The sequence below is a fragment of the Anarhichas minor genome, unplaced genomic scaffold (assembly GCF_050575085.1).
Source record: "Anarhichas minor isolate MPS153535 unplaced genomic scaffold, ASM5057508v1 ptg000027l, whole genome shotgun sequence".
Classification (NCBI taxonomy): Eukaryota; Metazoa; Chordata; class Actinopteri; order Perciformes; family Anarhichadidae; genus Anarhichas; species Anarhichas minor.
The window spans coordinates 21,490,403-21,514,266 of record NW_027466473.1 but is presented as its reverse complement, the minus strand read 5'-3'; the positions used below and the strand labels follow the sequence as shown (position 1 = coordinate 21,514,266).

General features: G+C 42.5%; 1 protein-coding gene across 23 annotated transcripts in view; it reads left to right on the top strand.

Moving 5' to 3' along the window:
• tcf7 (transcription factor 7) overlaps positions 1-23,864 on the top strand; it is a 65,995-nt gene that overhangs the window by 24,238 nt on the left and 17,893 nt on the right. For all 23 annotated transcript variants that reach the window (XM_076102462.1, XM_076102461.1, XM_076102468.1 and 20 more), the window contains exon 4: positions 14,468-14,594. In XM_076102462.1, the coding sequence (XP_075958577.1) occupies positions 14,468-14,594 (127 nt within the window). The remainder of the gene's footprint in view (positions 1-14,467; positions 14,595-23,864) is intronic.

Here is a 23,864-nt window from a genome sequence, read left to right as displayed (position 1 = left end):
GACGAGAATTGTTTTTTAAGTTTGTATTGCTTTATCTGAAGAAGATAACAACGTGGTTTTATTCTCACATAACAGACCTCATTTCTAAACGCTGTAACGATTAGTTGAGTAATAATTCTTTTATATGTCAATGTGGGCTGCTGGAAATTGCAATGAGCATTTTATTAATTTTACACACAGAAAATAATCCACAGACTAATAGTTAATAAAACTAGTTTAACAGTAGGATTTAGGTACGTCAGTTTCTTGGCGTTAGTGCCACGCTTTTTCAAATATTAGATATATAAGTTTGGAAAATGAAACTAGTCTGTTCCTGTCTAGATACGTGCCATCCTCACACATTACTTTGTGATATATATATGATAGATATATGTGTAAAAGAAGGCTGTGAGTCTGACTTTATTCAAGAAACACTCAAAGTACAGTCTGAGCTGTGGCATTGATTCGTTTCTCTCAGTTCCTTCTCCTACCAGAACCGTCTGTCTGGAAGTGAAACCCAATGAAGCGCTTTGTGCATCCCTTCAGAACAACTTGTCACAACCACCGGCCTACTTTGCACCCCCTCCATAAAACCCCCTCTAAATGAGAGCAGCATGTGGGGGGGGGGGGGGGTATAGTTAGGGAATGTACCAGGCATTCAAAAATATTCTTTCATAGCGAGGAGACCACAGGACGGGGCCGAGCTGGTCCGTGTGGTTGTGGGCCGGGGTCTGAAGCCACATCAGAGCCTGAGCCCTGTGTAATGTGATCTGATGGGCAGAGGAGGGTTCCCCCTCTGGATCCAGAAGAACCGCCGCCGAGGTGCAGTGCAGGGGCCGGCGGTCACTGATGTAAGGCAGCGCAATTAAGGATGGTGACTTTTTAACGGGAGGTTTTCTGCCACCATGGTGGTGATGGCTTCTCTCTTCTTTTATTCTGCATCCGTGCCGGAGACGGACGTGGCCGGAGGCTTTTATGTGTGCTGGTTGTCTGTTCGTCCATCAGTCCATCAGTCCATCAGTGTTGGCACAAACGTTCACTTGCTCTAAAAGATGAACTGGCCAAATTTTGGTGGTCATTTTGACACAAATGTCCTAACAGGATAAAATGAGGTGAAACTGCTCTTACCTGATTGGTGTGGGATTCAAACAGCGAGAGAGTGATTCTAGTACTTCGCTGTTATTCATTCTTTATGTCTTTCTCATTCTTTTCTTCTTTCTTGTGTATGAGATTAGCTTTTCATTGTTCTGATGATGGACTTGATGTCCTGGAGTTCAACATCAACCTTTAAAACCTCTACACACTAATAACCCAACGGTGCATGTTGCAGCTGAGGTAGAATAAAGTCTTTTTGACTTCGATTGTAGGTTTTGATTCACGGCCGTGTCGTCCGCTCAGTGTCAGTGTTTCCTCTGTTGTATCCTGATAACGTGAACATGTTCATTTCACATTCAAACAACTATCTCCCGTGGAGAGACCGTCCATCCGTCTCTCCGTCCGCCATCTTTTTCTGCTTTTTGTCTCTCTCTCTCTCTCTTATCTCTTTCTTCTTCTCTTTTTTAGTCATCCTCCCCTCCGTCTCCCTCTGCATTCTCCGTCCTATTTCATCTCTCCCTCCCTCCCTCTCCCTCTCTCTCTCTCTCTCTCTCTCTTCTTGCATTCCCTCTGCTTACTCAAAAGTTTTGAACAAACAAACAAGCAGTGGGTGGCTTGCGTCTCCTATCTATAATTCAAGCCAGTCAAACAGCGAGGATGTTTGCCAAACACAAAGTACATCTCTTGACATCGCAGAGAGAGAGAGATGGAATATGTTTCACCGTCACGGCTTGGACTCCATACACAGAGAGAGTCCTAGCGTTTATGTTTATGACATCTCTGCATTGTTCTGATAGGAAACACACCAGGGACGAGATTACGTGATCACATTTGTGAGCACTAAATTTTAACAGATTTTCTCTTAAAAAAAAGAGAGATCTTGAGACTTGTATTTAGTCACCATAAAAGTCAAACATGATGACAATCTGTCGTGTGTTTTAGAGGACGACCTAAAGAAATCAATTGAATGTATAAGATATGCTTTTTATAAGAAGATATTCTTAATTTTTTTTACTTCAGGGCTTCTGTGCCTCAAGGACTCAGCTGCAGCTGCGTAACAGTAACTGACTTCAGGCGTTATCCATCATACAGAAACGCAACATATCCCCCCCGAGACCGAGCCAAACCACTTGTGGTAACAACCACTTATAACCATAAATGAGAGTCGAGAGGAAAACCCAAGCTGTTTTTCCAGGTGTTTGGACCAAACTCCAGAGTACAGTCCTCTAGTCCATCTGATGTTGTCGGTCTGAAGCCGCTCACTTCTGGTGAAAGGAGTCTCGTAACATTCAATTTATTTGTTTTCTTTTTGAGCCTTTCAAACACACGACTGCACACTCTCACACAGGCAGTAAAAGTGTGTGTCCTTTTAAAATCCTTCGGGTTTCAGCCGTTAAACCGGTTTATTTCGGTCGAGTATATGCAGCGTAACATTATAGACACAGTTTTGTGGTGGCAGTAGAGCCCGTTTGGAAGGTCTCCATGGTCGCAGATGATCCTCGCACTGCGGCTGCTTTAACTCATTCAACCTCTTGCCCTTTGGTCCAGTCAGTCAGTTAGAGATTGAGCTGGATTTTTACGTCTCTGAGGATAAAAAGAGACAGATTCTACAGAATCTACAGATTGCTTTCTTTATAAATAAACTGTTTGGTCTACAAAGCCTCGGGAAAATGTGAAAAATGCATGTGAATGCTGGTGATAAATGTCATTAAATGCAAGTTTGTTCGGGTTTTTTTGTCAACCAACTCACAAAAGCTCTAAAATATTCAATCTATTGTAATGTGAGACATGGAAAAGCAGAAAAAAGTAGTTTAAAGGGTAAAACTAACCATATTTTCTCCCTAACTCCAAGTACGGATGAATGTAAACGAATAGAGGAGTGAGTAAAATATGTTTTTTGGTTTTTATCGAGTGAACTGACCCTTTGATATCTTAAGAATCCGCGTCCATGTTTCCTCTTGCATTGTTCGTGCTCTCGCCCGTACGAATGAAACGAGCGGAGCAACAGATCTTAGATCTCTTCTTCTTTTTTGGGGGCGGCCCACGGTGATGATGCGGCGCTCTGGTTGCCGTGGCTACGGCATGCCTTTTCGCTCCTCGTGGTGCGCTGGCGTGCAGAGAGGGGACCGGCCCAGCGGGGGGGCCGAGAGAGAGGTAGAGGAGAAGAAAGGTACAGTAGAGAGAGAGAGAGGAGAGGAATCGCTCCAGCCGCTGGGGTAAAAGGAATTAATCAGACGGAATAAATTAGGACATGAAAGGAGAGGGAGACGGAGCCGCATCCACCATCTCCCTCTACGCTTCCATCCATCCATCCATCCATCCATCATCCATCCTCTTCCCTCTATCTATCCATCCATCTCTCCTGGTCTTTGTTCATCTCTTTTTCTGAAACAATAAGTTGATTAGTCGTAGTCTTGTTATCGATTCATCTTCACTGCCATTGTTTTAAGCATAAATTGAAAAGATTCACTGGTTCCATCTTCCGTCCTGGTTCCACATGTGAAGAGTTTTCTGGTGCTTAGTCTTCTATGAGGGTAAATTGAATATCTTCGGGGTTTTTGGACCATTTGTCAAACAAAACGAGCATCTCTTTTATCTCTACATCTCTTTCCAGTGTTCTTTTCCTCTAGTCAGCTTTAATTGAAGTGGGCTTTATTGGCCGGGAAAGAACATTTCATAGCATTGATCCAGTCCGCAATAGCGACGGCACACAGTAAAAATGGCCGCCACTCTGACGATCCTATGTTGATTTTTCCTCTTATTTCTATAGTAGCTCTGTATCGCGCCACATTCTAAGCCCGCCCACTTTTTAGCAGTCCAATCAAATGCAAAGGATTTGATTTAAATCCCTCCTGCTAATGTGCACCGCTCAAATATTCCGTTTCACTGTGAAATACGTCGCAGTGCAGAAGTTAAAGATGCTCTAACTTCAGGTTCACTGGGTTTAAGGACGTTTGATTCAGAAATATATTATAAAATCAACTGATCGTAGACGCTGTTCTGTTCTGCAGAGACCATGAATCTCTAAAAACCTTTCAAGGATTTCAGAAAAGTTAGACTTTTATAGTGACAAAGTTGATAGAAATATAAGCTTAAACTTTTCTTCTCTGCTCTGTTTGCAGAATGTCAAAAGTCAGCTTTGTGAAGAACGAATTAAAAATACATGAAAAATGAGTTGAAGCACAGATCAAGTACTGTCAACACCCAAAGTAAAACCAGAAAACCACTCCACTTACTGTCATGAAGTCTGTAAGGGTCAGAGGTCACTATTCTGGGCCTCCCCCTGAAGATGAAGAACAGCACGGTGGAGACTCGGACACTGGTCGTCAGCGCCGATAAATAACCGGCTGTCAGAGGTGTTTGTTGCAACGACCGTAATCTGTGGTGAAGGATGGTCTTTAAAGCGGCTCTGAGTCGGCTCGCTTGATCTCTGAGAGACACGATGAAAGAGGAGAGCTGATTGGACGAGGCCTCGGGGCTCTTGTTATCCTACCTGATGTCATCTGAAGACTTCCTGAAACTATGCATCTATTAGCTGACCAACATCGAATAATGATCTGCAGCTTTCTTGGTAATAAATGAATCGGTCTCAAACATTCTCTAATTTATTCCTCTGTCTTTATTTAATAGAGAGTGGAATATGTTTGGGTTTTGGGCAGTTTGTCAGAGAAATGTTACATCGGGCTTCTTAAGAAGTGATGCAACATGGAAAAAATTGGAAACGTAAATGGTTCAGTTTTCGGTTTATTCTTTAAAAGTATAAAGTATATACAAGTTTAAAAAGTATCAAATCAAATGCAAATTTGTGCAAAAACATTTAACATGAATACTTGTTGTAGCCCCACAGTGTGTATGTGATGTGTGCGAATAAATAAAAAAGGCGTATCCGAAAAATATTCCTTTTTGGGTTCGGGGATGTCAAGGCCATTCAGCACACTCTGCCGCCCCCCGCCCCCCCCCCCCCAGGTATTTCTTTTGCATGGCCTTCAATGCTCCCCAAACACACAAACGCCCAGGGACGAGATTATTGTGATACAAACATCAAAGCGGCCGATCAGACAGAAAGCGGCGTGCACGTGGAGTGAACCGGCGCCCAGAGGGCACAACGCATGGAGCTGATTGAGCTGTCTGCTTCCACAAACTTCACCAACAGTTGTCCTGCATGAGGAGTCGGCCACGCACGAGCACAAGAAAACACTTTGCATGCTAGAAATACACACATGCATGGTACAAGTACATGTGAGGAAAACCTGCATGTACACATAAACAGATACAATCACACTGTTTGTATAAATACATGAAGTGACTGATATTCTAGAGGCGTCCAGATGGAAAATTGTCTTTTTTAGCTTATAAAGGTATAAAAATGTATATTTATAGATGTGAAGATGAAGATGTAAAACAACAAACCCCATTCAAAGTGTGTTTAAGAACGTGAATGATAACTTTTAAGGATCATATGTTAGCTCCTGAATATATAGACCCAGAAAATCAACAAACCCTCACACTGTTGACGCTGGAGCCGGCACATATTTGTCATTTTTCCTTGATAGAATGATTACTATGTCGTGTAAATAGCTGCCAATCCACAAATCAATCAGTCGAACAATTGCTCAACTTTTTTCAGTGGTATTGTGTGCAAGCTCAAATATTTGAGCTTTAACCGTGATCTTTGTGACTCTTTTACTTTGGTATTCAGCGGCCATGTTTGTGTAATAAATAGATACTTACACACAGGAAACGCGTCACTGCATGGTTTTTTCTCTTATTTTGTCATTTCCCATTCGAGCACATGTGAGTGAAAGCTGTCCTCACCTCGGAGGGGGGGTTTCACAATGAGTGAGATGTAGACGCTGCTCAGTCATCTCTGCAGAGGGACGGGACCACATAACCTCCGGACAGGATGGCAGTCACCTCCTGGGGATCTTCAGGCGCCTGTCGTTTCCTTCCCCTCACACAGTACAGTAGGTGGCAGGAGATTCACGCAAAGGTCACTAAAAACACACCCGTTCATCCCAAACCACAGCCGATACACCAGCTCAGATAAACACAGTGCTAGAGACTATCCCGCTTTGCTTGCCTGAGAATAAATGCAGACACAGACGTCTTCTTTTTGGTGCTTTTTCGACAATGCTGCCATCAAACCGCTAGATTTTTATTTATTTTTTTTCATCTTTTTTTGCTTCTGCTAACCGGCTCCCACAAGACCGACAGACAAACATGTCTGTGACCTGAAGCCGTTGTAACATCTATTGTTCGAGGAGCCGAACCCTGGAGGAAGTGTGTCTGAGAGGATTTACGTCCTCTGTGGTCGCCTCGTTTCCTCCCGACTCCCCGTGTCAATGTTTTTCTTGCGGATGATTGCCCCGGATGTCACAAACAAGTTGTTAACTGATCGAAACAAACAAGTACGCCATTAATTAGCTCCTCTCAGGGCCGATCATTAAAGGGTCTCCTCTGTCGGAGCGAAACCGTCGCCGCGGTCGAGGAGAGAAAGTTGCCGGCTCGTCTGTCCCCGGTCCACTCATTAAGGGAGCCATGACTCATATCTAAATACCATCCTAGGGTTGGATTCGATTGGATGAAGCGCGTCATGTTTACAGCTTGGAGACGTCTGTCCTGAAGAGGGTTTATCACCACATCGGGTGTGAAAAAGTGAATCTGAACTCTTTCCTGTCTCTCTTTCTTTCAAGTCTGGTCTGGTGTTACACTGCTACAATCAATCAATCAATCAGTCAATCAATCAGACATTTATAGACGATCACATGATCAAAGTCTCTAGTCAATCTTCGGTTGCTGCAGCAGCTCTGTCCGTGTCACCTGTGAGGGTCTGGTTAACTGAAGCCTCGTACAAAGAAATTACATTAATAGTGAATATGAAAGGATGGAAAAGCAATTACAGGCAATGAATACATGAACACAATACCGATTAAACTCGTTAAATACATATTCTCCAATAAAGATTTAAAACCTTTAGATTTAACAAGAAAGCCTTCTTTACAGGAACAACATTTAGATGGATGAATGCCGAATCCACTTTTCATTTGATTATTATTCCTTTAAAATACGTCACATTTGAATAGATAGACTGAAAAAATACTGGAAACTGTTTTTAAAATATCGAGCAAGTACATATCCCTTCGCCTCGCTGTCCTCCCTGGTAAAGCTAGGAGAGGTAGAAGAAAGTTATGGTTCAATAAAACTAAAAACTAAATAGTGATATAATAAATAGTGATCAGATCATACGCATCTTTACTAACTTTATCCAAACAGATGTGTTTTTCTCTGATCAAAACCCAGTAAATGCTGGAATCATTGATCTCTGAACGTTATTACGCATAGTAATATGCACACACACACACAGTGTTTCTGTCCGTTAGTAACGAGCAGTGGTTACTGATTCATCATGGCCGCGCTCCAGATGTTCCAGTGGTGTGTGGCAGCAGTGGACGCATGTGTTGTGAGTGTGTGTTTGCATGCACACCACTGGGCGTGTCCCTGCATACATGCATTCATGCATGCATATGAGCCTGTGTGTGTGTGTGTGTGTAATTGGGGAGTGGGCGGCCTTGTTGGTGGGGGGGTGTTTGGCCTTTTTTTAAACATAGCTGCGTTGTTATGGTTGCCGGCCTTTGATGTTGCCCAAACCTCCAACTAAGAGGCTCTCATTTTGGGCTCCTGACTCTGGAGAAGGCAATGACTTCCAGATTTGGAGACCTACTCACATCTCGAGACCGGCTGCAGGGGTGGGACGGGCTGTGGGGGGTCACGGCGGGCACAGCGGGTCACCAGGGTGGTACTGTGGGGGTGGGGGTAAATATAGCTCTACGAAGCGCTGGACCTAAACTTAACCAAGTGCTTTGAGAAGCACTCATGCTTGAAAGTATTAGTAGTATTGGAAGTACTAGTTTTTAATTTAAGATATTCAAGGTGCATTGTCTAAAAACAAATATCTAACCGACAAGTTACTTGTTTGGTGATTGTGTCTTACATTAAGTGCTGTGAGATATTGTCACCAGTAATTAGACAAGTGGAGTGGAGGAGAAGATGAGACATTTCAATGTTTAGTAAAGATGCTTCATATATATGACATAATGCAGCTTTAGTGCAGATGAAAACAGCAGGTATTGTATTTATCCAGAGACAAAGGGGTGACATACCAAGTCAAGGCAATTACTTTGATAAGTATGTATAGAAATCTATATATGAAGTATTTTTGCACATCTCAAATTATCATAAATCAAACGACATCCTATAAATCGGTCTACCTCTCTGCAACCCCAGACACCTTTTCTTTTCAGAACCATATTAATCATATCAATGTTGTTCTTAGTCATAGTCACAGTTTCAGAATCCATGTATATGTCAAGTAGTTCAGGTATTTCCCACAGTGGAGCCTTTTCACTTCTCACACACACCAACCTTCCTTATCGCTGGAGTCCATCAAATCGGATCTAATATGGATCAAATGTAATATCGGTCCGATCTAGGTCGAGAGTTTCCGTCCATGGGATCAAACGCTCTGTGAGATTCTCACTTCCTTTTGTGAGGAGTCGTATTCTGCTTCTTCTCGCTCACGTTGTTTCTTTCTCTCTCTGCACATCTCGTCCTTGTTTCTCTCTTTCTCTCTTTCGCACTTTCACTCTGCTTGCAGGTGTGGGGAGTTTTACTGCTCTGTTACACTCGGAGGGTTTTTTTTCTCCCCCCACAAATCCCAAAACTCATCGTGTGTGTGTGTGTGTGTGTGTGTGTGGTTGTTCAACATATAAGCTGGTATTCTGCCCTCTCCCATGAAGCGTTATTGTATTTAGATTTGTACATCTTTGTCTCTTAAAGGACACTGAACACTGAAGAGATGCGAAAAAAGATTTCCACTTCCAACGACCATGACAAAAACATTGTTTACAGGATATTCAACCCTTGTTTCTTTATAAAGCATTTAATACTTGACATCTTTCTTTACAGGGCTTATAGAAAGGCAATAAAGTAGTCCATGAATATGAGATATGAGTTTACAGTTAATTACAATCCCTCCTCGGCAATGTGGATGTTGGTTTATGGCTTTTTGCCGGTTACACCTTCAGTCTATGGGTTACACTCGCTGTCTTTTTGATTTTTCGGAGTTCATTTAATTTGTTCGCCCTCTGGCATTTTGGAGAATAATGCAGCGCACAGTACACAGAGTATAACGGCCTCTGTTCTCTGTTCATGCTCCGAGCTCGCGCTGCGGTGCCAAGCATGAGTCTCAACTAAGCTTCAGTGGACGACTGCCACAGCCACAGCTTTCTGTGTTATCCATTCTTTATCTGTCCCGTCACATCTCACCTGTACGCCGGGCGGTTCTGTCTGGTCAGCAGGGTCGGTGTCGGTTCAATCAACATCCAAATTGTGAAGGTGGTACTCTGTTAACGGTCATTATGACAGCACTGAAAACTTAACATGAAGAATGTGAATGACCTTAAATTTGAACCAATCAAAACAAAGATAAGCTGATCCTCCGTACTGTTGAGTCTTCAGAATATTTTCTGAGTTGCAGCACATCTGAAGCTTAAAGGAGCCACCGGTTTCTCCTCGAGTGGCACATTATGTCGCAGCGCTCAATCCACAGATCTGGTTTGACTCACACAATACACAGGATCACCGAGCGGTTGTTTTTCATTCCGTCCTTGACAGACAGTTTATCAAGTGCACCCCCGACGAGCAAACATCAGATGTCTTTGTGAGAACGCTCTCTCCTGCAGCCACTTGAAAGGATTGCAGGGAGCAAAGTGAATCCACCATTAATTCAACTGTGCGTATTATTATTATTTATTTATTTTGAAATGTATTTCCTGCACACCAGAGCAAGAATGACCGTGAAAGAAGAAGAGAGTGAATGAGCCATCTCCGTGAAATGTGAGATTAAAGACATTAGACTCAAAAGCACTCTGCAGGGGCCGAACAAAAGGAGGACGCTTTAATTTCCGCTTCAAATCTAAAAAGAGACGGATCTACTTAGTGTGTCATCTGAAAACTAAAGAATACATTAGAGGTGTTTTATCAGCATAAGGCCCTCTAAATGAAGGCGCTCGTGTGTGTAAGTGTGTGTGTGTGTGTGTGTGTGTGTGTGTGTGTGTGTGTGCGCTCGTAAGCATGCAACCGCGTTTCTTTGCATGTGTATGTGAAATGCATACGTACGAGTGTGTGTTGGTGTGTGTGTGTGTGTCAGGGTCAAGGTGGAGGGCCGTCGTTACAAACAAGTGATGTCTGAGATCCCATTAACTCTTGTATTCAGCAGCACATTTCTGTTCAAATAGAGTGGAGATAAAAGGCAGCAACAATACGGCGATGAATCAAAGGCCTTTCAAGTGAAATTAGACTACAGAGAGACACCATTTCCTCATGCACTTTAGAGAAAGGTGTCGATATCTAATTGTAAAGTAATCGCGTCTTTGAAGTAATTACATCTTTGATGTGACCAACAAACACAAGATTTATTATTCAGCGCTGCTGCCGTCGCTGTTGGGCAGTGGGTTGCTTCATGTGCTTACATTATTAATGAATGTATGTACAGTGATAAACGCTATGAGCCTTTCAATGTAGCTGAATGTGTCAAACTACCTCTAGCTGTGGTTTCTTTACCGAATGAAGACAGTGTGTGACATAGTTAAAGGTATCGTGTTGTCTCTAGTCAAACTCGAGATAATGAAAATGTGTGTGAAGAAGATCCATTCGGACTGGCCCTCAGGGCTTCCCAGTATGCGTATTATTTCCCGGAATAAAAACACGAGTAAATCAAGGCTGAAAACCCTGTATTTACGAATTATTTGTGCTGTGGACTTATTCTGACGATTTATGTCATCCTGCAAGGGTGGGTAACTCTACCCCTGTAGATTAATAGCTGAGTGAAGTTTTCCGTGTGTGTCCGTTGCGTGTGTGTGTGTGTGTGTGTGTGTGTGTGTGTGTGTGTGTGTGCACCTGAACATATGTGTTACTCCTGTTACCAAAAACATAGCTGCGAGTTTCCGTTTTCAAAGATGTGTTATTTGATCTTTTGCGCGCGCGTGTGTGTGTGTGTGTGTGTGTGTGTTTCTCGCATGCATGTACACGCACGTCTGTTTCAGATAAGGTAATTATGTGTGAGTGTACGTGTGTGTGGTGGGGTGAGGGGGGGGATTTCTTCTCTCTTTTTTATTTTTTTAAATACAGTGGGCTTGATAATTATGGGGTTAAATGAGTGCTCTCAGTCAGCCTCCCTGAGTGTGTGTAAAAAAAGGAAGGCGCAGCGAAAGCCACTTCAAGGCCGGCTAATTACCCCGAGGAAGAGAGGAAACATAAATGGACGATTTTGCGGCTGTAATGTTACAGCAAAACGGCTACACCGACCTCAGCACGTGAAAAGGAGCCACCGCTACTTCTGAAGGCTCCTGCACAGATGTGTGTGTGTGTGTGTGTGTGTGTGTGTGTGTGTGTGTGTGTGTGTGTGTGTGTGTGTGTGTGTGTGGGTGTGTGTGTTTGCATCCATATGTGCAGAATCAGTCGAAGCAGAATGTGTGTGTGTGCATGCGTGTACAGGAGGCGAGGTGTGATTTGTGTATATTCTGTCTCGTTGTCTGCAGGAATGGTGGTTTTCAGTGTTCGGTTATTCTTTTTATGCAACACGTTAACACTCATTTACATATCTGGAGCAGTCGTGGACTCCGATGCCGTCTCACTGCTGACGCTATCTACCCAGTTTTGGGATTTTCCCTGCAAAATGTCATCGCTGTTGCTAAAAACAAAGTGAGGTTGAAGCGTGTCCTTTTTCCAGGACTGAGCTGTGTGACTCGCTGTGTAAATCTCTGATTTGCGTCATAATAAGCGGTGATTAAGAGCAGCAACAGATGTATCTACGAGTTCAGATGTTCTGAAGGCAACAGTCACAAGTTGTAGCCACACACTCCAAATAAAGAAGACAACTTTTAACTAACAACAGGGCGAGAATACGTAACATTGGAGTGATCTTTGTCAGCCTTTATTGAGTCTACTGAGCCACTAACCAGGGCTGTTCGTCCGTGCACTTTTAGATCATTTGTTTGTTGGCAGAAACGAGAAAAGGACTCGTCCTTTCGTCCTCCCCGCCACCAGGAGACTAGACCTTCAGTTAGCAGAGCTACTGGATTTAATCCATGAAACAAACTCACTATTGTCTCTCGACGTACTCGTGGTGTTACAAGACAGGACGGGCTGCGGCTAGCTGGTTAGCATCCTCATTTCAGTAGATATCTCTGCAACACTGTTTGCATATTCTATGACATAACTAATACCAATGGAAATTTAGGATTTTAAATCATGTTAAATCATCTGGCTGAAAAATACCCAAATTAGTTTTTAACCATGCTCAGTAATTTGTATTATCTGCAATCTTTGTTTATTTTCATCCAACCATCTTGAGTTGTTTTGTGAAGCATGAAACAAGTAGATCTCTTCCATCCCACATGACATGTTGTGTTTGATAAGATGTGTCCACCGGGGATGATTTATGTTGTCTTTGTTGTCGTCCTGTGAGGTGTCCAACGTGCCATTTAGTCAAAATCTCTCCATATTCCTTAACCTACAAGGCTCCTCCCGCGTGTCTGAGGGGCTTCTTCAGCCTGTACCGAATGCAGAGCACCTTATCTAGACCCTCACCTCCTCCACCCTCACTATACGTCCTCCCCCCACTCTCAGACCTACCCCCCTTCGGCCCTCTCCTGGTACAGAAGCAGTGCATTTTTTTGTTTTCATGTGTCTCTACACTCAAAGCGGTTGAGTAGTTTGATCTTAGCTCCGAGGCTAGCCGCGTAGCATACACATGAGGGTCCGTTTGTGCATTTGTGGCCAATGAGACAATTTGAGATGTGGCTGGATAGGAAAGGAGCTGTGGAAAGTGTGTGTGTGTGTGTGTGTGTGTGTGTGTGTGTGTGTGTGTGTGTGTGTGTGTGTGTGTGTGTGTGTGTGTGTGTGTGTTTTAATGTGGAGTGGAGCGTGTGGAAGCTCTGCCTTTAAGTGATAAGGTATTCACTTTGTAACTCAGCAGGAGGCCCGGCGAGTAGCAGCAGATCTGCCCCTCTGCAGTGCTGATGTTACACACTACACACACACACACACACAGGCTCGTCCATCTCTAATGTACAAAATAAAATAACTTTTCTCAGATATATTCATATACTTTCAAATCGGCGCCCCCGCCAAGCTTTTTCAAAGACTTAACACGGCTCAGAGACGCACACAAACACTCTATATGCTTCTTTACGCATCCACCCACTCACAAACACACATTCCCACTCGCACAGAAAGACGCCTATTTATACTGGCCTCCCACCGAAATAGTTACACTGCCCGGTCCACACACACACACACACACACACACACACACACACATGGCGTGGTTCAAACACACGCTGCCTGGTTAGCTGCCTCCATCTTTGCAAACCGCTGTGACATATCGTATGTCAGTCGGCATGCTGCGAGCATTAGCAATAACTGGATTTCACGTAAGTTATTGAAAGCCATTTGTAAACAGAAACATGAAAGCAAACAAGCTCGCATGCAGCCTCACTTGATCATCAAAGGCTTATCGATCAAATGGGCCTCCTCCTCCTCCTCCTCCTCCTCCTCCTCCTCCTCCTCCATGCTCCACTGAAAACCAATGGGAGCAAAGTACAGCCCCTCTTGTTGGTTCCAAACCAGCTTTAAGATGTCCAGTGTGTGTGTGTGTGTGTGTGTGTGTGTGTGTGTGTGTGTGTGTGTGTGTGTGTGTGTGTGTGTGTTCAGCTGGGTTTTTGTATCTACGCACAAATGTCCCCACGAGTGACTGAGACAATGGCATCGGCACCTTGGTGTGTTTGCATCTCCAAATATCAGCGATTGAATCAGAGAAGAAACGAGACGGAATTGTGATTTTGTTCAAATCATTTTGTGTTTGTTTCTGGTTGTATGTGATGCCTTCTTTTAGCAAATGGGTCAAAGTGCCTCATTGTCCTGTTCTTTGATCGTCTTTGGCTTGGGATTATCTCAACCTAGATATTTTCCTAATACAACCCATCATTTCTTTTATTTATAATATTTCCATCAACGTTTGAATTCCTATGATATTACATTTCTAAGATATGGGAAATGTATCTGTCTGAAGATGAAGTCAGCCCAAGCTGTCTTTACAGTCACTTCCTGGTTCATATTTGACCGATCCTGTCATCATAGTCTCTGCACTTGCAGGTTTATACTGAATGACATGACTGCAATGAGTGTGTTGACCTTAAAATAAGTGTTTCATGTGTTTCAGACTCTCCTCAATCGGAGCTCCTGCAGACCTAAATCTCACCAACCAACTTTGTGTAATTGTAGAATTATTATTATTAATCTGAATTTAATTTGTATTTTGTCTCGTCAACAGTCCAACAAAGTGTCGGTGGTGCAGCAGTCTCACGGGATGCACCCGCTGACGTCCCTGCTGCCCTACAGCAACGAGCACTTCAGCCCGAGTCCTCCACACCTGCCCACCGACATGAGCCAGAAGACAGGTGAGACACACACACACACACTCACACACACGTATTGTAGGAACAGTCATGGACACACAGCCGTCATAACTGATGCTGAAATATAGCGTTCAACTTTTAAGAGGTCACACACACAGACACACACACACACACACACACACACACAGAAGTAAACACAGACAGACTCCACACAGCTGCTGTATTGTTGCTGAAATCTTCGTCCACATACAGACACTCCAATCTGTTTGTGCTGTTGACGCCACATCATTCATCACATTCACACACACTCGTTTTACCAGGAACACACACTCACACACACACACACACACACACAAGCAATAAAACATATCAAATGTAATATATTCCTATTCTTGTTATTTCTTTTACCCTCTTCTATACACACACACACACACACACGCAATACATTCATGTTTATCAAACCCCCCACCTCACCTCTCCTCACACATGGACACACTCATACACACACACACTAAGGCACGCACACAGTGTGTGAAGTGGCAGCACCGGCTCCGTCAGCCTGTGGCGGTTCCACGGCTCTTCTGAAGTGGCCTGCTCCTCTGAAGGGACCGCCAGTCACACACACACACACACACAAAGATGGAAACAATTAGAGTGACAATCGCACAAGCCATCGCTGCAGCACACAGGAGGTTCTCCTTAGTGAGCGCTGTGCATCCAAACACACGCTGTACTCTGGTTGGAAGTCACAAACAAAACACACCCTGACATTTAAACACTGAACGACTTTTTCGAGAGGCGGAGCTTAAAAGTGCCTGCAGTGCTGGTTGTGGTCCGTCTGTCTCGCAAGATATCTAAACATCTGAACACATTACTGTTGGATTTGCTGAATCCCAGAGGATTATGGGCTGCCTCACCATCTTTCGTCTAGTCACTAGTCGAAATCTGAGCACACTTTCTTTCATGCTCCCCAGAGGAATAACCTTACATGTATTAAAAGAGGAGCTCCACCGATTTTACACATCAAAGTCAGTTTCTTTTAGCTCTTGGGGAGTTCTACTGTGAAGAGAAAGAAAAGAGTTGTGGCTCCAGAGGGAGTTGCACAAAATCTGATAAATGTGTTGGTTGGGGTTGAAGACAACAAGTTTATAAATGATAACAAATGTGGAGTTTGAAAGTTCATCTCTATAAAAAAGATTCTGCATTAACAATGAAATAACGTCATCAAACACAAGACATAGCGTGCATCAACAAATAGGAAAAAGACGAGTGCAGGCAGAGGTCGGCTGCACTAAACTCACAGCTTAATACGTCGCGCCCTGATGAGATGAGGAGGTGAAATTCGCAAAAAAAAACGCCAGTTGAACAAAAGTCTTTTCTGGGCTCTGATTAGATATTGGAGCGTGACCTCAGGCACTCTCCGTCTGGAAACCCCCTAATCCTAGAAAAACACTCCCAGGGTCTGGTCTAGACTGTGTGTGTGTGTGTGTGTGTGTGTGTGTGTGTGTGTGTGTGTGTGTGTGTGTGTGTGTGTGTGTGTGTGTGTGTGTGTGTGTGTGTGTGTGTGTGTGTGTGTGTGTGTGTCCATGAATGATGCTAGCACAGTGTGACTCAGCTCTTAATGACAGACCGAGCCACCTGCTTCTAACAAACCCTCACACAGACACACACACTGCTGCACATATCCTTTCTCACACCATCTCACCTGAAATCTGACTGTGTTTCTAGTCAGTCGACACACACACACACACACCTTACCTCACATCCTCACATCATTCGTCAGCTCCTCACAGGTATGGGTTACCTCATCAGTGATGTCATTTTTCAGGCACACCTATCTGTCCTCAGACTGTTCGCTGAGCTCAACGTGGATCATTGTAGCTTGATCCAAGTGTGATGAAACAGGAAATCTGCAGTATAGAACTGAAACAAAGCATGAAGAAACAAGCAGTAGGATGTTAAATTGAAGATGTTTTAGAGATGAAGTGCACTGTATAACTTAAAAGTTTATGTTTTGGCCCATTTTTCAAATAATTTAAATCAAATTTTAGATAATTATGTAATATTTAAGTTTGGAACACCAGCTCCCAAACATTTTAGCCCATGACCCTTAAAGAAACTGCCTCTAAACAGCAGATTTTTCAAATTGAGGTTCATTAAATAACTGTAGTTTGTATCGCTGTGCTGTGTTAAATTCTCAGAAACAAGTTTCTGCACGAGAAACGTCCAAAAGTTGGATACCTGTGAAAGAACAGATTTATGTGATTCACTTTCAGGTTAAACGCCAGCGGTTGCATGTGTCGGCAAGTTGTGACCAGTTCAACAAAAGAGTGATTTTCCTTAATATTTCTACATTGGAATAACCTTCTGAGTAAAAAAAAAAAAAAAAGAAAGTGAAATGATCCATGAATTCACAAGAAAAGAGTCAGAAATATGATCCGAATGTTTTCTGGCTTCTCTCTCGCGTTAGTGACCCTACGACCCCTCGGATTGATCTTAGGCCTGGTTTAGATGCTGCTTGTTTGTTTGATGCTGAGTCGATGCTTTTGCATTGATTTTATTGTGCCACGGTTGAAGGGAGTCTACGGTGAACAGATGAAGGCCGAGCACTCAGCTGAGGCTTTTAAAAGCCTTTCTGAGAGGCCATCCAATGGTGTGACATGAATGCAGGAGCGACACCGTGTACCTTGGTGAACACACTTCTGTTTGGTCTTCGTAATGAAATGAAGCCTCGTTCAAAAGCAGCTAGCGTGTTGTAGTGTGCAATTTTTATTGAACAACAATAAATCCATATATGCTGTAAATCTGTGCCGGTGCCAGCTATTATAAAACCTGCATTCATTCAGATTAAACAATGCAAATATGTTACTTCAGTGCTACCCTGCCAAACGTTTGTGATCTCCTTTTGATATGAACTCCACCCTGTTTGTTTGTACAGGAAGCATGAGTCAGGCTTTAGAGGATTAAAGCAGCAGCCCAGAGTGTTATCTTAGGATCCGTAAATGCTTGCATCATGTTAAGGCTCTTTCCTCTTCTCAAAGAGCATCTCAGAGCCTCTCAGTGCTCTCACCACCTGGTTCAGTCCTTCATCCTCACGCTCATAGTTGGCGTAGAAAGAATATCGCCAGACTTGTTGAGTTCTGGTCATTTTATATTTGCATATCTGGCATCCAGCAGGATGAATGGGGTCTGTGAAAGTTTTAATGGCATTACATTATCTAAATAATTATATATAACAGATAACTGCTTAGATAAGACGTGAACATAATCACCGTGACGTCAGCCATTGTTTCTGCGGACTTTCTGACTGAAGTTTCTCGTGACATGAGAGGGAGGAGCTAAGTACAACAGACATTTTTAGCAGACCAAAAATATTACAAATTACTTTCATGATCTAAAATGTGAAAGGGTTAAAGTTGTAAGACGAAAACACGGACAACTCCCAGACCGGAAAACGCTGTGGTAGAGACCTGTCAATCACAGTGTAGCCCCGCCCTAAAGCATACTCTGCTTTATGGTCTGTTTGACTCTAAATGGACCATAATTTACTAAATGAACATCATGCTGTATTGAAGAAGACTTGAAACTAGAGATTGAGACCATAAACTCATGTTTACAATGTTTACTGAGGTAATAAATCAAGAGAGAAGTAGAGTCATTTTCTCATAGACTTCTATACAACCGGAGGAGTCGCCCCCTGGTGGACATTAGAGAGAATGCAGGTTTAACGTACTTACTCATTGGCTGAGATACACTTTGATTTGAACTGAAACAGTTTAGATTGTTCATTGTCTGAACAAATTACACTTCTACATATCCTCAGGGTTCACCTTTATATATATATATATATATCCTATAATCATTTTATCTCTTGTAATTTCTCTGCTCTGCCAGTTTCTTTGTCTCACTCTCCAGGCCTATAATTAAACCGCTCACGCATGACTTGCATGTAAAGGTAGAAGGATAATCAGAGATCAGATTACCATTGTTCTTGTTGTTTTTCTATAATCTTTTTGTGGCCTTTTGTTTTCCTCATATCTCACACACCAATGGTGTGTGAGATACGAGGGCTGACCATCAGTATAAAAGTTCATTATTTAACTGTGTGACGATGCTGTGAAGTAAGCTCACTGTAGATGACAGACGCTCACTTTAATAATCATGCATTGTTTTGTCATATTTCTGCTGGTTGATATTGTCCTTTAGCCTCCTTTGTTGTGTGTTGAGCTCTCACTTTATTCTCACTGCACAGTTTACTTCCTGTGTTGTTTCCATCAGCGCCCACTCTCTTGTTTTACTTACTGGAGGACCTTCAGTAGTAAACCCCCACATTTCAACTTCAACAGTGAAAGTTACAAGAAGACTTTGTGTCTTATGTCAGTGCTCTGTCTATATATTGCAACACCTTCCTCTCAGCATGTCACATCTGATTTATCAGACATAAAATATCTTTCACTTCAAATTTGTTGGAAAAAAACTAATTTAGAGGAAACAACCTTTAAAATATGTTTTGTAAAATTACAGACATTTAGCAGACACTACAGGTGAACAGAGAGAACAAAACTAATACATATCACCATGAAACTTCACCAGTTGATTTCTGACATTAAGACTTTTTTTTTTATTGTATTACAAGTTTTCTGAAATGTTATGTTTTAATATGCAAATGAGGCATAATCTAAGGGGAACCTTTGGTGAATTTAACAGAAATCTACAGACACAAATAGACAAAGTAGTAGAATAAACACCTGAATGTGTCTCCACTAGTCAGACAGAAAACATGTTATGGAAGTATAACAGCACAAAATCTCCAAATTGACCAGAGCATGAAAAACACAGTGTTACCAGAGAGCTTGAGTCAAAGCTATGCTCACTCTGATATCACTGTGACAGCGGAGTGGAAGAAGTTCATTTTTAAATCTCTTACTTTTCCTCATCATTCTTCTTTTATTCTCAGATTCATTTTTAAAAATTTAAAACATATATATCTTTTATTTATACCTTACTTCATTTACATTTCGTTTGAGAGCATTTTATTTGAGGGCGGATCGCTCCTCTGAGACTGTGGTGTGTTTGACGTGGCGACCAGCTGCTGAGTCCAGTCAGTTCAGTCGAGTCTTCAGTCAGTCAGCCGTAACTCCTCATGGAGCAGTCGTCACAGCGCTCTGACTGTTCCTCTGATATGACTGTTGGCTCGGACAATAGAGCGTAAATTACAGAAAGAAAAGGCAGAAATTAAACTCTCACTTTTACGTGCAAAGTGAACGCTTACTGTAGACTCTCATGTGATATTACTGTGGGTGTGTGCAGGAGTGCGAAGTAACCAGCTGCAAACAGCTGCAGTTACCTGAGCAGAACATTAAGTATTAATTAAAGAATAAGGCTGTTGATATTCTATATTAGTCTTATTGTTAACAAATCCATGAAAAGAACAAAATGTATACTACTAACATGTGTGTATATATATATGTATATACATATATATACTGTACATATATATATATGTATATATATATATAGTCTATTTTGTTTTCTCACATTTGTGCACTGAGTGACACATTCCTTCATCACCATGAACACACACACTGTCTTTGTTTTGTGTCAAACCCAGTACACCGTCCTGCTGCTGCAAATACTCACTAGAGCACCAAATGTGTATTAATACGCAGCTGAAAATAGTCCCTCAACAAATGCACTTTTTATTCCTGCAATGTTTGCTGAAAACTACAATATCCAGCTGTTTTGGGAGATTATGACACATTTTTTTAAATGAACATCTAAAGTAGGAACCAATGGGCCGGGTGCACCGAGAGACATTGTTGTTGTTTTGTTTGTTTTCGTGGGATTTGTTACAGAATAATGGCCTCATCTTTCTCAAGTAAATTCTGTTTACTTCCATTTCTATTTTTGTCTATAAAATATCACATTTCAGTTTTGATTTCCAAGCTTAACATTGCTTAAACCCCTAGCTTTTGCTATTACAGTTGCTGTAAATAAAAGCTACCTTCTGAAGTAATTTGTTGCTTTTTGTTATTAAAAGCACCGTGTGTTTACTCTTCAGATGACTGAAGGCGAGAGTGTGAGTCACTCAGCTTAAAAGCAGCACGAGGAAAACAGAGAAACTGTACCAGAAATGAAATGTGCTGAATAATAAGACATAAATAGACAGTCATATTAGACGCAGCTTTTATAATCTGTAGTTTTGCACTGTAAAGAAAACGTTTGCTATTGCTGTTTGCTCTGAACATAAGTAACAGTTTTCCTGCACTTGAGCAGAATTTGTCAGCACTCATTACCGCTCTTACTGTAACAAAGCACGACACGGTTTCTTCTGGTCTTGGGCTCTTTTATGTACACCACACAGGCTGCTTGTCAAGTCATTTAAAAGCTCAGATGCTGCAGCACTTTCACTCTCAGTGGTTACAACCACCACAGCACATTATCAACGCAAAGGAGGACTATTTTCACTCGCCGGGTCTCGTTTTAACGTGCACGCGTTCCGATAACGAGCTCCCACCGAGTCGGGTTTGACTCAGACGGTTTCCCGTTTAGGTCGTTTCCCGAGACGCCGACATGGAGACCGTGAGATAGTTGCTTTAGCTGTCATTAGACGGCCACTTTAAAAGGGGCATTCCAAAGAAAACAGCCCCATTACTGCTGCTAATTCTCCCCTTTTAGGTTTCCCAACAACAAAACAGGGCTGCAAAAAAACAAAAACACGAGTCACAGAAACCAGCGTCGTGTTTCCGTCACATTCAAGTGCGACGGATTAACGGTGAAAATGTTCAGGATTTCTGCTTTGATGTTGGCCGATGGTCATTTCAGGGAAGTTCACCATCTCTGTATCAGCAGACATATTAACACTCATTATTATTTATTATAAATGCTTTAATGGGGCGAATCTGTTGAGTTGATCTGAGATTTAATCCAAAGCCATTCATTTTGACTTTCCTCCTGTACAATGTTAACAGAGACGGATACATCTATACTAGCCTCAGGGCCCACTCAGCCTCGTGATCGCCCTCTGGCAACACCACTAAACGGCCTTTATTGGTGCGCTGAAGTATATATATATATAAACTTCACTGCTATGAATATGTAATATTTTCTCTTTTCTGTATTTCATGATCCGTTTCAAAGCTCGCTGTGAAAGTAGCACATTGCTACAAGCTACTAAATGTCCTACCGAGAGCCGACACGATGTCCTGAACATGAGACTCAACCCTGAAAATGTAACTATTAAATGAGTGTAGTTTGTGGCCTTTTTTGACCGTTGACACTGAGCTGCACAAAAGATGATTCAGGATCAAAAATGCCTGACCAAAAGAGAAGAGCTGTGCACTCATGTGTAGTGTGGTGAGTGTGGAGTGTGTGTGTTTGGTCCTGCGGTGCTGTTGTCAGTGTGAACACAGCCTGAGGGTGAACCCTGTGTTTGCGATGAGAGGGATGTACCCTGATGGAGACCTCTATATGTTGGACCTTGTTCATGTGTCAGTCTCAATGATATAACCACATGATGAAGCATAGTTTCTTTCTACTTCTGTGTGAATTAAATACTTGACGAATGAAAAGTAGAGAATATTTTCTCATTTAGTTCAGAACTAAAGTGCCAAATGATCCGATTTTGGGAGACATATGAGTCCATTGAAAGACGATCATTTATATTATTGAATTATTGACCAGCCCTCGTTTGAATACAAGTCAGCGCGTTAGGTCTCGTGTAATATCTGGTCGGCAAACTGTTACTGTTTTCGTTGGAGACAAATTAGATTCATGCACTAGCAATGACATTTAAAAAATGTGATTTCTTTTGCATCAATTATCCTGCTACGTCAAAAAATTATCTAAAGCTTCAACTTGTGTTTTTTTGGATGGCTGAAGACTTAATTTGTTCTCACAAGCCACGTTATTAAAATAGAAAATACATGCTATAAAGGGTAGATAGATGTGTGTGATGGATGAACAGAAAGAGAAGAAGACGAGAATGAATGAAGGAGAGATCATAAACGTAGTGGGGGGGGGAGCAGGAGAAGTCTGGTGAAGAGGGAGAAGTACGAGAGGAGAGGTGAGGAGGAAGACAGAGAGGAGGAGGAGTAACAAAGGATGAGGGAGGAAAGGCGTGGCGGGACACGACTGGGGGGGGGGGAGGAAGGACCGGAGTGGTGAGACGGGTCGACTGACTCAAGTCACATTCCTGTCGTCCAGATTTATGGTGGCTCGGGGTCCTGAAACAGGCCCGGAGCCGTGGCCAAATTACAGTCATCGAGAGCATTCCTCTGCTGCAAACACAGGTTAGCAGCCGGGCTGCACTAAGTGCTAGGTGCTGCCTGTTGACAAATGACTTCCTTTGAAGGGCACAAAGAGAGAGACACACATTTAATATGTGAGGGGGGCCCCAGAGCCACACTGTCTGCGCTTCTTTTCTTGGAAAACATCTCGGCTAAAAGTAGAAATGAAGAAACATGAGCTGGTTTGTTTGTGAGCATGTTTGTCTGTCGGTCTACCTGTGTGTGTGTGTGTGTGTGTGTGTGTGTGTGTGTGTGTGTGTGTGTGTGTGTGTGTGTGTGTGTGTGTGTGTGTTAAATAATATGTGGGAACTTAAAGTGGCAATCGTTAAGATTTCTGTCCTGGTTGATTTAGAGTTTTTATTTGAGCACGACTCCATTGTTTTCACTCAGTCATTTTAGGCTGCATTCATAAATAGTCACTCCGAGCGCCGGAGCACACTGTTACTAAAACTAGACTCCTTCGTTCCCTGTGTGCCGGACTATTTAATTGAATTTAATTGAATTCACGAACGCACCCATGTTTGATACGTGAGCTTCAAGTTTTCATAATTATGTGCCTAGTTTCATTGTTTTGTATGTATGCAATGGAGAAAAACTGTAATGCAGCATTTATTTCCCTGAGACACCCAGTCCGTAATATATTATATATAGTATATAAATATTGCAGTACTTTCATGAGTTGGTCATAAGCCCGATCACAGTTGTGTCACCTCCTTCGGCCTGAACAGACATTTGTTTAAAGCCACTACGAAGAACTTTCATTTTGTGATAGTGATGGTGTTTCCTTTAGAAAACCTCTCATTTCACTCTGTCTGCTATGGGCAGTCTTGGTTCTGGTTCTCCCGTAACCCCCGGTGGAGGGTCCCACGCGCACACACACACACACACACAGTATATGTCACACTAACACATGCACACTCTCAGAGACACAGTGTGACAGGATGGGAACAGAAGTGTGTGACCTGCGTTAAGGGTTTCTTTGTGTTTTAATACCAGGTTCCCAGACTACTAATAGCGCTAATAG